Source organism: Taurulus bubalis (genome assembly GCF_910589615.1).
Source record: "Taurulus bubalis genome assembly, chromosome: 13".
In the NCBI taxonomy this organism is placed as follows: domain Eukaryota; kingdom Metazoa; phylum Chordata; class Actinopteri; order Perciformes; family Cottidae; genus Taurulus; species Taurulus bubalis.
The window spans coordinates 15,141,035-15,153,085 of NC_136601.1; the positions used below are offsets into that span (position 1 = coordinate 15,141,035).

The 12,051-nt window shown below is 41.5% G+C and overlaps 1 protein-coding gene across 1 annotated transcript; it reads left to right on the forward strand.

Annotated features, from left to right (window-relative positions):
- Positions 1–1,275: 1,275 nt before the first annotated feature.
- On the forward strand, positions 1,276–11,867 carry csf1ra (colony stimulating factor 1 receptor, a; the record flags this gene model as incomplete). Its single annotated transcript, XM_079228552.1, has 21 exons — positions 1,276–1,327; positions 2,976–3,257; positions 3,442–3,729; positions 3,838–3,974; positions 4,071–4,236; positions 4,336–4,537; positions 4,882–4,997; positions 5,116–5,227; positions 5,350–5,549; positions 5,875–5,966; positions 6,118–6,244; positions 6,467–6,571; positions 6,719–6,829; positions 7,002–7,164; positions 7,265–7,347; positions 7,483–7,586; positions 7,961–8,083; positions 8,179–8,290; positions 8,379–8,478; positions 9,365–9,476; positions 9,737–11,867. 21 exons carry the CDS (start codon positions 1,276–1,278, stop codon positions 9,890–9,892), a joined length of 2,943 nt encoding a protein of 980 aa, XP_079084678.1. The 3' UTR covers positions 9,893–11,867.
- Positions 11,868–12,051: the final 184 nt, after the last annotated feature.

Here is a 12,051-nt window from a genome sequence, read left to right on the forward strand (position 1 = left end):
GGGTTTAGCAGATATGAGAGGTCACTGTGCAAAAGAAACCTAGTTAACCATATGTATACATGTAAAACTGATGCTTTTAGTCTTCTACTGCATTGTTTAGCATTCACTCACACAATGTTTCAACTGTCAGTACTGTAGTATTGACAGTAGTCCACCATTTAAAACAAACTCCTTTGCCTTTTAAAATGCACAAGATCACTGTATCACAAGCTATGGTACCAAAGCTCTTCGTAACGTTTACAAATTTATTTTTTATATGTGCCATTTTGTATGTTGTAAATATGACAATAAATGTGTATTATCATAGTAGCACCGAAAGTGTGAGTCTTTTATCAATCGTAAGAATTTAACGGCTCTCTTTTAGCTGCTGTACTCTGTCTTCATCTCATATCACAACAGCTAAAAGATGACTTATGTCATTATAGTAAAGTTAAATATAGGCTTTTTGATATCTCTTTTCTCTGACTCCAGATTTCTAAGAGCTTTGACTTTCCTGTCCTCTCCTACAAATCCATGCTTGAAAAGCCTGGCAGCCATGGTCCAGCAGTGGTGGAGGTGATTAGTCTCACCTCAACGGATGTCTCGGAAGAATTGTGCCTTTCTGAGGCAAATTGAAACTGGTTCATTAATTTGTTGAGCGTGATGTACTGATCCGGCCCACGCCCACACCCACACCCACACACACACAGTTCCCTCCACCCTCCACCACTTGCTGTCTGAAAAAAAAAAATCATGTTTGCTGTGAGACTTCAGTGTTGAAGAGACTGTAAACAAGCAGAAGGGAGAGGAAGTACAGAGGCAAACAGAAAGAGAAGAGGGGACTCTTGTGTCAGCTCTGGATGCTGGAAACATCCAACCGTGCTGGGGAGCGATCATAGCCCTGCCTCTTTGTTCAACTGAAGACATCTGCAGGTGAGTTCTTTGGAAATAAATGACTGATGCATAATTTGTCCCCTTTATTTTGAGATGAAGTGACTCATCAATTCCCTAATTGTGATCGTGGAATGCTTCCTCAAAGTTTTCCGTACGTTAGTCTGTTCCCTGATTTTAATGTAGACTTAAGAAGATAAACATCAGAAGAATAGATTGCTGTTCAGCAGATAATTGTGTTTACGGGAAAAGTCAGAAAAGAGACGGTGTTGAGAGGGATGAAGTGATGGCACAACTTCAGAGGAGTTTTTCTCATTTTTCTCCCTAATGCCACAGATTAAAGGAAGAGTATTTGGTAGCACACACACTTAAACATTCAAACTGCAGGTTTGGAGTTGATCCAGGATGCAGTCCTACCTCGCTCTGCTGCTGGGGATTGTGGCCTCTGCTGCTTCAGGTAAGGCCACACAAACACTGACCGCCACATCTACAGCTGCAGTGGGTTTTGTGTCTTTTCTTCTCATTTTGGTTGTTTTTTGACAGACACTATAGATTTAAACAATCTCGAATAAAACAATGTGATTGAAACAGGCATACTCAAAGCACACAAAAGGGATTTTTTTTTTTTTTATCATTTTCATGTTAATTTGAAAGATGTTAAGGGTTTGATGTGTAAAAATGGTCCAAAAGGTTTGGATACATTTTAAATGTATTCTTTAAAGGACATATTCCTCTGCACCACAACTGACCAACTACTTATAAAAACACATATTCTGTAACACAGAAACTTCACTTGTATTACGCTCTAATAATTTTATGGTACATTTCATGGCATAAACTCGTGTTCAATGCAGAGGAGCTAAGAAACACTGCATGCTTCTCCATCTGAGATCTAACACACACTTTCTTTCTCTTTTTTCCCATTTTGGTTCAGCTCTGAACACGACATGTGTAAATATCACCCGGCAAGCATCAAATTGCAATTTCATGTATTTGCATTTGTGCACACAAAAGCATCTGTTGTTTGGTTTAATTATGGCACAATGAATTAATTTTGCCTTCTGGCGCATTATTGTATGAGGTGCCATTTGGGTCATGTTGACGTTGGATGAATAGTTAATTTAGAGTATTGAACAGAGACATTGAAGGAAAGGCAACTATTTGCACTGACAGCCAGGAGGTTCAGAACTAAAATGCTGATTTGTGTAATTCCTAGTTCTCCATATTATCTTGTTGTGAATAGGAAAAATGCTGAACATAGAATCTCAGTTCTGCTTCAAGGTTGAAAACACACTGTCCAAACCTCTAAACCTTGTTTAACCTTTACCGAGGGTGTCGGCTGAACTTTTAATGAGAGGAGGCTTCAGGTTAACAGGAAAGACATGTCCGTCTCTCCCGTGTTTGAACAAAAGTAGTCTAACACCCTCAACAGTTGATGAATTCTCCAACTTAGTTTCAAAGTCATCAAAGAGAGCATTGTTTTTTGGTATCTCTAAAACTTTAACACCCCCTGAGGGTTTGGGTCTTTTTGAGCTCCCTCAAATATGACGGAAAAATATGACTCCACTCCAAAGAAATGTAACTGACACAGGAGGGGCGAACTGGGACTGAAATTCAGCCGGGGACCTTGAGATGGAGTGCAAGGACTGGAGGGAGCACTGGAACAAATGTTTAGCGGTAATAGTAACACTAATACAGTTTTTCAGTCCATTCGCATTCCCAGTGCGTCAAATACCGACAATTTGTGACACTGCTCGGCGCCTGACACCAACGCACAAGGCGCGCTAGTGTCTATATCAGACTACAAAGTAAACGCATCTGCATCATTAAATGGTCCAGGAGAGTGATGACCAAAATAAAACAAATGTAAAAAGGAAGTGAGATGGACAGAGTGTTTCCTGTATTCATGCGATTACTTCCAAAATAGATCTGAATCATGGCACAGGCGAGACAGCTCTGCGGTAAACATTTTTTTAAATGACCAAAACAGAAACAAAAGCTGTACTTATTTAAAAAATACTGAGTGTGTTTTAATTAATTTGTTCACACTGTGTTTCCAATGCATGAAAAGTCAATTAATTAATTTCATTAATGTTCCTTCTCAGTGGAATGGAGGCGTCCGGTGATCAAGTTCAACTCTAGGGTGGTGCAGAGTTCTGAGTTGGTGGTCGGACCTGGGACCCCTCTGAATCTGAGGTGTGAGGGCGAAGGGCCTGTAAACTGGCAAACGAGGCTCGCCAAACACAGACGCTTCGTGTCCAGGGGCAATGGGAAAGTCCGCACCCTGAAGGTGGAACGACCCTCTGCAGAGTTTACTGGAACATACAAGTGTGTTTACACGGCTGGGTCGCAGAAACTCACCTCCTCAGTGCATGTGTACGTAAAAGGTGAGGATGAATTAATGAGAACATAACAGTGAGACAAGCTTCCGAATGTTGACTTGTAAGTGCTTGGATGGAACATTGTCCTCACTAGATATATGCTTCTGTGATTGTTTATTTGATTCTCTCTGTGTGAATCTCACATTATTCCATTGGTCTAATGGATCGTCCCCGTGCCTTTCTTTACCAGAACCCAACCGTGCGTTCTGGACCAGCAGCACATCCCTACGGGTGGTGAAGAAGGAGGGTGAGGACTACCTGCTGCCCTGCCTGCTGACCAATCCGGCAGCCACAGACCTGGGCCTCCGCATGGACAACGGCACCTCCGTGCCACCAGACATGAACTATACAGTTTACCGGCACCATGGGATTCTCATCCACAGGCTCCACCCAGGCTTCAATGCCGACTATGTCTGCACAGCCAGGGTCAGCGGAGTGGAAATGATCTCCAAAGCCTTTTCCATCTACGTCATTCAGAGTGAGGCGACCTTGTTGTTGTGTATGATCCCCCAAAATGGTCACAGAATAATTTTAAGTGATACATGCATCAAGTTTGATACTCATTTATAATTTCCTCTTGCTCTAGAGCTTCGTTTCCCTCCATACGTACTCTTGGAGACAGATGAATATGTGCGCATTGTTGGGGAGGAACTCAAGATTCGCTGCACAACACACAACCCCAACTTCAACTACAATGTCACCTGGAAATATACCACCAAGTTGGTCTGTATTATGCATTCGGAGGGCCTTCTTTATTGTTGTGGTAATCATGATTTTAACTCTTATATTATATATATATATATATATCTTATATTTCAGAAACCAACAATAGAGGAGAGGGTTCGCTCTAGTGGAGAAAATCGCCTGGACATACAGAGCATACTGACCATCCCTGCTGTGGACCTTACAGACACAGGAAACATTTCCTGCATTGGCACTAATGAAGCAGGGGTGAACAGTTCAACGACATACCTGCTGGTTGTAGGTAAGCTACAGAAACAATCGCTCCTACTACGCCTCATATCAAAAAGCCTGGAGTATTTATCGACCACTAAAAATACACTATTTGGGTTATTCTAAACAGACAAAGCCTACATCAGGCTGTTGCCCCAGCTGTCCCCTACACTCGCCCATCAGGGTCTTTCTGTGGAAGTGAATGAGGGAGAAGACCTGGAGCTGACTGTGCTCATTGAAGCATACCCACAAATTACAGCGCACAGATGGCACACCCCGACATCTCCCAACTCGTCCACACAGGAGCACAAGTTCATCAGATACAACAACAGGTACAACGGGAGACAATGGAGAGCGTACCCCCTACGTCAAAAAAGTGGTCTCCAAAAGCTCTAATATGTTAGCACTGTTTAAATGTAAAAAAAATAATAATAATAGTAAAGAGTACCGTCGCAAGCTACTTTGGTTTCAAAATATGCTGTCGGTGCATTTTAGGGTGAATTTAACAGGGAAAACCAAGGTCATTATATTTCCTCGGTTCATGCTAGGGAAGAGTGGTGTTGAACCACTCAGCAGTGATACATTGGAACTGTCTGAATTCCCGATGCAGAATTAGTCACTTCAGATTCCTCTTTTTCGGACTTAAAATATCCTTTTTTCTTTCTTTTTTTTTTAGATACCATGCTACGCTACAGCTTAAGAGAATGAATGCAAAGGAGCAGGGGATCTACACCTTCTATGCCAAGAGTGACTTGGCCAATGCATCCATCACATTCCAAGTCCAAATGTATCGTAAGTGACGCTGTAAACACAAATCAAATAAGTCAACACATTCATGCTGTTAAGTTCTCTGGTCAAATCTGCTGATTGCTGTTGGTCTCCTTTACATCTATTTTCTTCTCACTGGCAGAGAGACCTGTTGCTGTGGTTAGATGGGAGAACATAACCACGCTCACTTGCACCTCATTTGGCTATCCCGCCCCCATAATCTTCTGGTACAAGTGTTTTGGGATACGGCCGACGTAAGTATCACTGCACAGGGAGCAATACTCAGAGAAAATGTCATTAAGTTACAACCATTACATTTCAACCTCAACAGTTGGTCCTTTCTTTGCCTGACTGTATGTGTTTTTCTATGAGGCAGGTGCAATGAAAACAACTCAGGTCTGCAGCTGGCGATCCCCATCCAGGCTCCCACCGTGGAGGTCCAGAGGGAGGAGTACGGGACCGTGGAGGTGGAGAGCGTCCTCACCGTGTGGCCATCCAGCCGGAGGATGACGGTCGAGTGTGTGGCATTCAACCTTGTCGGCGCCAGCAGTGACACTTTTGCCATGGAGGTTTCTGGTGAGTTTCGGATCATTAGAGTATCATTTGTTCTTCTTCAGGAAGTGCTGTACTTCTCAATTTGCTATTGTGGAGTCACTTTGTGCTCAAACTAAAGCTAATGTCTTTGTTTGTGAAACTGTTTCGACATGGTCTCCAGATTCCTTATTAGTTGTTATGAAACTGCATAGTTCTATTGTTTCAATTTGTGTCGCTCAACATTTTATAAAACAATACATATGCAAACAGTACACAACATCTACTGAGGTTTGCGTTCACAAGTCAGTTCTCAAGTTCACAAGTCAGTTCATGGAAGTAAACTCATGTACGTTCTCTGATTGTGCAGACAAACTCTTCACTTCCACCTTGACTGGAGCAGCAGGCATTCTGGCCATCCTCCTTGTGCTACTGGTTTTTCTGTTGTACAAATATAAGCAGGTAAGGTGCACTTACATCCATTAAAACATACAGCAGTCTAAGTTGTAAACTATTGAGTAGACATTCCACTATTCTCATAGGACAGAGCTACTACGTTGCTGTGATTTTGTTGCTGTGGTTTACTTCCATTTGCTCCTGTTTTCATCTTCAGAAACCCAGGTATGAGATCCGCTGGCAGATCATAGAGGCAAGAGATGGAAACAACTACACCTTCATTGACCCCACTCAGCTGCCTTATAATGAGAAGTGGGAGTTCCCAAGAGACAAGCTGAAGCTAGGTCTGCACCATGTAATCATACATTGACTCAAATGTACTAATTTTGAACCACTTTTGAAAAAATTATTCAGTATTCAGATTCAGAAAAATAGAGTAGAATAGTGAATATAAACATAATAAGATTATAAAAAAAAACATATCTGAAATTTGATTGTGAATAACCGACTTGATATGGGTGGGTTATACTCATAATGCTTTCTCGTTTTATTTTCTGTCCGACCAGGGAAGATCCTGGGTGCAGGAGCTTTTGGAAAGGTCGTTGAGGCCACAGCCTATGGTCTGGGAATAGAAGACAATGCATTGCGCGTAGCTGTGAAAATGTTAAAAGGTGAGCCGATCTAAAGACATTTAAGATTAAACAGAAAGATTGTTATTGATGTACATGAGCGAATATGCTCCAGAGTAAATATCACTGTGAAATCCTTTGGTACGCATGATCAGATATGATCACAATGATAAAACTGTATTTCTGCAGCCAGTGCCCATTCAGATGAAAGGGAAGCTCTGATGTCTGAGCTGAAGATCCTGAGTCACCTGGGACACCACAAGAACATCGTCAATCTACTGGGAGCCTGCACTTATGGAGGTCAGACAGCAGCCTGTATTCTGTATCATGTTGGATGACATCAGAATACAGTAAAAACATGTACTGTATATGAAAGTCATCATAGTTACAAAAATTCCAGTATGTTCAAGTATGCATGCATCCACGTTCTCCCTTGTTGAGAGGGTCATGCCATGGTGTGTCTCTTCATCAGGACCAGTGCTTGTGATCACAGAGTACTGCAGCCTCGGCGACCTCCTGAACTTCCTTCGCCAGAATGCAGAGACGTTTGAGAACTTTGATATGAACGTCCCCGACGTTATGGAGGGCTCTAATGACTACAAGAACGTCAGCAGAGAGAGACAGTTTATTAGAAGGTACATCACCAGACATGTGCAGTTTGATGGCGGAGGATTTGTGAAAAACATTAACATTTCTGACACCACTCTGTCTCTGTCTGTCTCTCTTTTCCAACAGTGACAGTGGGATTTCCAGTACATTTTCAAGCAGTTACTTAGAAATGAGACCCAGCCAATTGCCCAATATGGAATCATCTCCAGGTAAAAAGACCCTCCCCCCATCAAACAAAACACAAATGCAACCATTATGCAGCATCATGCAAATGAAAAGCATCCGCCGCTTTACTTCCTGACCCTGTGTGTTACTAACAGTATTCCTGTCTGATTATTGCCAAGACTGTGTGTGTGAGGAGACGGGCGACTGGCTGCTGGACATTGACGACTTGCTGAGGTTTTCCTTTCAAGTGGCTCAGGGCCTTGACTTTTTGGCTGCCAAAAACGTAAGTGATTTGTCCAGTGAAAAGCATCGACGGCAGAAAACATTACGTGAACATTTACAGCGGCAACTGCTGTGTTGGCCCTCGAAAGCTGATGTCACTCACACAACAAGCAAAATCTTCAGGAAAAATATAATTTGCATGAAACAGTATCTCCTTTTATAGAATATGAGGAATGAGTTGTGAGTTCATTTGTGAGGAGCCTATAAGGGGTATTTCCCATTACATTCTTCTTTACTCATCGTCATAGTGACAATGTATAGATTGTAATTCTTCATGCTGTCTTGAGATACAATGTTCAGTGATCTTTTTGTCTTTTGATGTGTGAGACTGCAACCCGAGACCAACTGTGTGTGTGTGTGTGCATATGTTTGCAGTGTATTCATAGAGACGTGGCTGCGAGGAATGTCCTCTTGACCGATCACAGAGTGGCCAAGATATGTGACTTTGGCCTGGCACGTGACATCATGAATGACTCCAACTATGTGGTGAAGGGCAATGTAAGCCCCTGAGTACAATAGTGCTAAAGTTTACTTCACATTAGCCACGTTGTAGTAAAATAAACACATTTTGTACTTCTACGTTGTTCATGAAGGCCCGTCTGCCGGTGAAGTGGATGGCTCCAGAGAGCATCTTTGACTGTGTCTACACCATCCAAAGTGACGTCTGGTCCTACGGCATTCTCCTGTGGGAGATCTTCTCTTTAGGTCAGACCATGTGCATATCTATCCTACATTTACACAAATGTCTGTCATGATTTGCATGCTAAACTTACTGTATATGATTCTCTATCAGGCAAGAGCCCTTACCCCAGCGTGGCTGTGGACTCCAGGTTCTACAAGATGGTGAAGCACGGCTACCAGATGTGCCAACCAAACTTTGCCCCGGCTGAGATGTAAGCTCGATCCCTCAGCAACATAAAGCCTGGTTCATAAAAAGATGAATGACTGCTTCTTTTTCCCTCAGATCTCCCTTTTAACACTTTACTTTGTTTCAGTAATAGTAGCCTTTTTATCCACTGGTAAAACGTTATCACGTTGCTTATCACACTCTGACGAACACGGGGGCAACTAGTAACAATTAAGTTGATATAAGCTTTAACTATGACTGATTTATAATAAATAGGTGATCCAAAGTTGACTTCAACATTGAACAGTTCAAGTACAGTCTCAAGAACAAAGAGCCCTTATTTCTTTGCCAGTCTTCTGCTCTAACATTTGAAATAACTGACACATGAGGTAACCTCATGAAGTACTTTCATTATTACTAATTTTAATTTACTTGCATCGTTATCTCCTAAACCCCCAATTTAACAAGCAAAAATGAAAATAAAAAGATTGTTTATCCCAGTACCTCAGAGGGCCTAAACGTCTGCGTGCTGATTTGGCGTGGATGTCACACCGAGCCGGAATAATTGTGAAAACAGAGGGGACTGAATCTGAGTCAGGGCCTAATCATCTGTTGTTATGCTGTGTGTCAGGCCTCAGTTCTGCCTGTTAGCCACATGATCTCAAACTAGGAAGCCATGTAACTGCTATTTCATGGCAGCAAAATGAGACTGGAGGGGCAGGGGTTCTTATGAAGGAGTCTCTTATCAAACTGCGTCACAACCTCCCTAAGCCTCTCTTTTTTCGACTAATTGTGTTTTACACAATTTCTTGATTTGAACAGAGGACAGTTTGGGTCAAAAAACCCCTTTAAAATGTGTACCATCAATGTTTTTTTTTGTCCAGGGAGCTCCTCTGAAATCTGTTTGGTAAGAATGGTTCACTTTGTTTCAGCTACATGATCATGAAGATGTGCTGGAATCTGGTGCCCACAGAGCGTCCGACGTTTAGCAAGATCAGTCAGATGATCGAAAGACTACTCGGGGAACAGCCTGAGCCGGGACAAGTGAGTTAGTGTGGCGCAGAGTTAAGCTTTGGCAAAACTATGCATTTGCAGCTACAGTCAAAATGTCACCCTTCTTATTTCAAATTCAATCCTCCCTCAGAAACTAATTTAGCTGAACTGTGAAACCAATTAAACCATTTCTATTTTTGGTCATATAACTTGGAAGAATGTGTTCCCTTATCACACCATAATATTCAGATGAAGCTGAGATTTTGCTTTATTGAATCCAGTCTCACCTTCCTGATGCTGCCTTCCCACAGCTAATCTACCAGAATTTGCAGCAGCAGGTCACAGAAGGTGAAGTGAGTGAAGTGAGTGAGGAGCCCAAGTGCTGCGACGGCCCCTGTGACCAGTCTTGTGACCACCAGGAAGAGGAGCAGCCTCTGATGAAGACCAACAACTATCAGTTCTGTTGAAGGCCCGAGCATCGACAAGCATCAGGAAAGTGGGATCAGCTGTAATTCGTGGCTGGAGAACCACATTTTTTTCTAGCCGCCAGGCAGTCGCAGAGAGTCGCCTCCACAGCTATTTTTTGCCTGCTGTGTCTGCTCGCCAGCCAGACAAGCAGCTGCAGCAAGCATGTGACTTGCTTTTTTGCAAACCATGACTAGTAATTACCACGTCTCGGAGGAAGAGGAGAAAACATGTCAACAAACTGCACAAGCATCCAAAGCTGTACCTTATCCTAAACATCGCTCCTTCTGATATGTATTTGAGGTATAATCTGTTATCCGAAGGAGAATGTGTGTGTCCTTAATTATATATTGTGCACTGCGTTTATTCCTATTTTATACTACTTCCCCATGACGCTGATTGGCTTTGTACAGATTTCAGTCACATTTGTCAGCAAGTTCATGTATGGTTTCTCATAACAATCACAAACACTATGTGACCACTCAATTGTATGTGCTCCAGACAAGTTAGGTTTTATTCTCTGATCACCTTACACTTATTAAACTTATAAACACAGCTAGTGTTTTTCCCTGATTTGACATGGTAAATCCACCATGGAGAAGGCAAAGAATGACCATGTTGTTTTCCTCTCTGTGCTTTGGTCATAGCTGTATTTCTTATGACACACTACAGCAGCTGTCAGTTGGTGGAAACATGTGATTGTTCCACTTCAATCTAATTCATTATGCAGGGATCGGTGTAATTTAGGAGCAGGGACAACAACTGAACTGAGCAGGGAAATCTGTGAATCTCTTATGGATCAGACGAACAATGTTACCTTTTTCTTTTTTTGAGTAGCACAACGTAATCTTAATTTGCTGTAGAATGAGAATGAGTGTTAGGATGTAAACCTCATTGATGTCTATATGTAGCAGTCAGCCTACACTGCCAACTGTTTGAAGACTTTAGAATAAGATATAAGCTATGTGAGAGATACACACTGCAGATCTGGGTGACTCCAGGCTTCAATCTGAGTGAATCACGAGTGAGATGTCAGATAATGTATATATCTCAATATGTAAATCAAGAATTATCTTTATATTCGCTGGAATGTTGTAGAGTAGATGGTAGTTCATCAGTATGTCATATATGTGTTGTGTGTTTTTTGTGTGCAAATGAGACAATCCATGCAAAAGCTGCAAATTAAATCACTGAAAACTGCAGAGGCTCTGAATGAAGCTTTACCATTAAAACTTCAGAATGTAAGGTTTTCATATACTACGAGATTATGATGTGGTGCCAGATATTTTGAGTTTTTCTTTGTTGTACCTCACTGAGCTGTGCTGCTTTTATGTTGCCCTCTCCTCACTTCCCTTTTTGTGTTGGATAACGTCCAATCTGCATTTCTTCTGGACCTTTTCCCACAGTATCTGTCAACATTGCAACTTTGACATCTTTGTAGGGAAGTATTCATCCCACTGCTGAGACTACGGAAAGTCTAATGCTTTTTCTCCGTTGTGTGCTTTCAGCTAAAATCATATTTCTGACACTTCATGGGGTGCCAGTATGGAGCCAAATCCAGGTCAATAGTGTTGATCATTTGAAAAAAGATTTGCACCTGAATAAAAGATTTGAACCCCAAAAAATATGATTTGAAACTGTAAAAAAAAAGATTGAAAGTTGAAAATATAAAATCTGCTATTGAAAAATGAAAAATATATATTTTATTCCCCCAAAAAACAAGTGAATCAAAATATTTAACCCCAAAAAGGTTTTCATACACTTATTTTTATATTGAATACTTTGTTGAATTTTTCAAAGTTCAATACCAAAACTTAGTTCTTCAGGTTCAAATCTTTTCATCTTTCAAATGATCAAAACTATTGGCCTGATTTGGCTCCATATCACAGACATTCTATGGTACATTTTGAACAACAGCCTTTGTTCAGTTCTCCATCAAGAGACTAAGATGTAACAATGTTTGAGTAAAGCATAATAATCTCCACAGTGCCTTTGTTGCTCTGCCAGTGTCTTCATCTATTATTTCCTTCAATTGCCTCTGAATTCATTATTTCTAATAACTGTGGCATTTTGTCAGCATCATTTCAATGATCTTATCAGCAACAGCACAAACAAATATTCCTGGGCTTTATGTTGACGTTTCTTCTCAAAATTCTGTCAG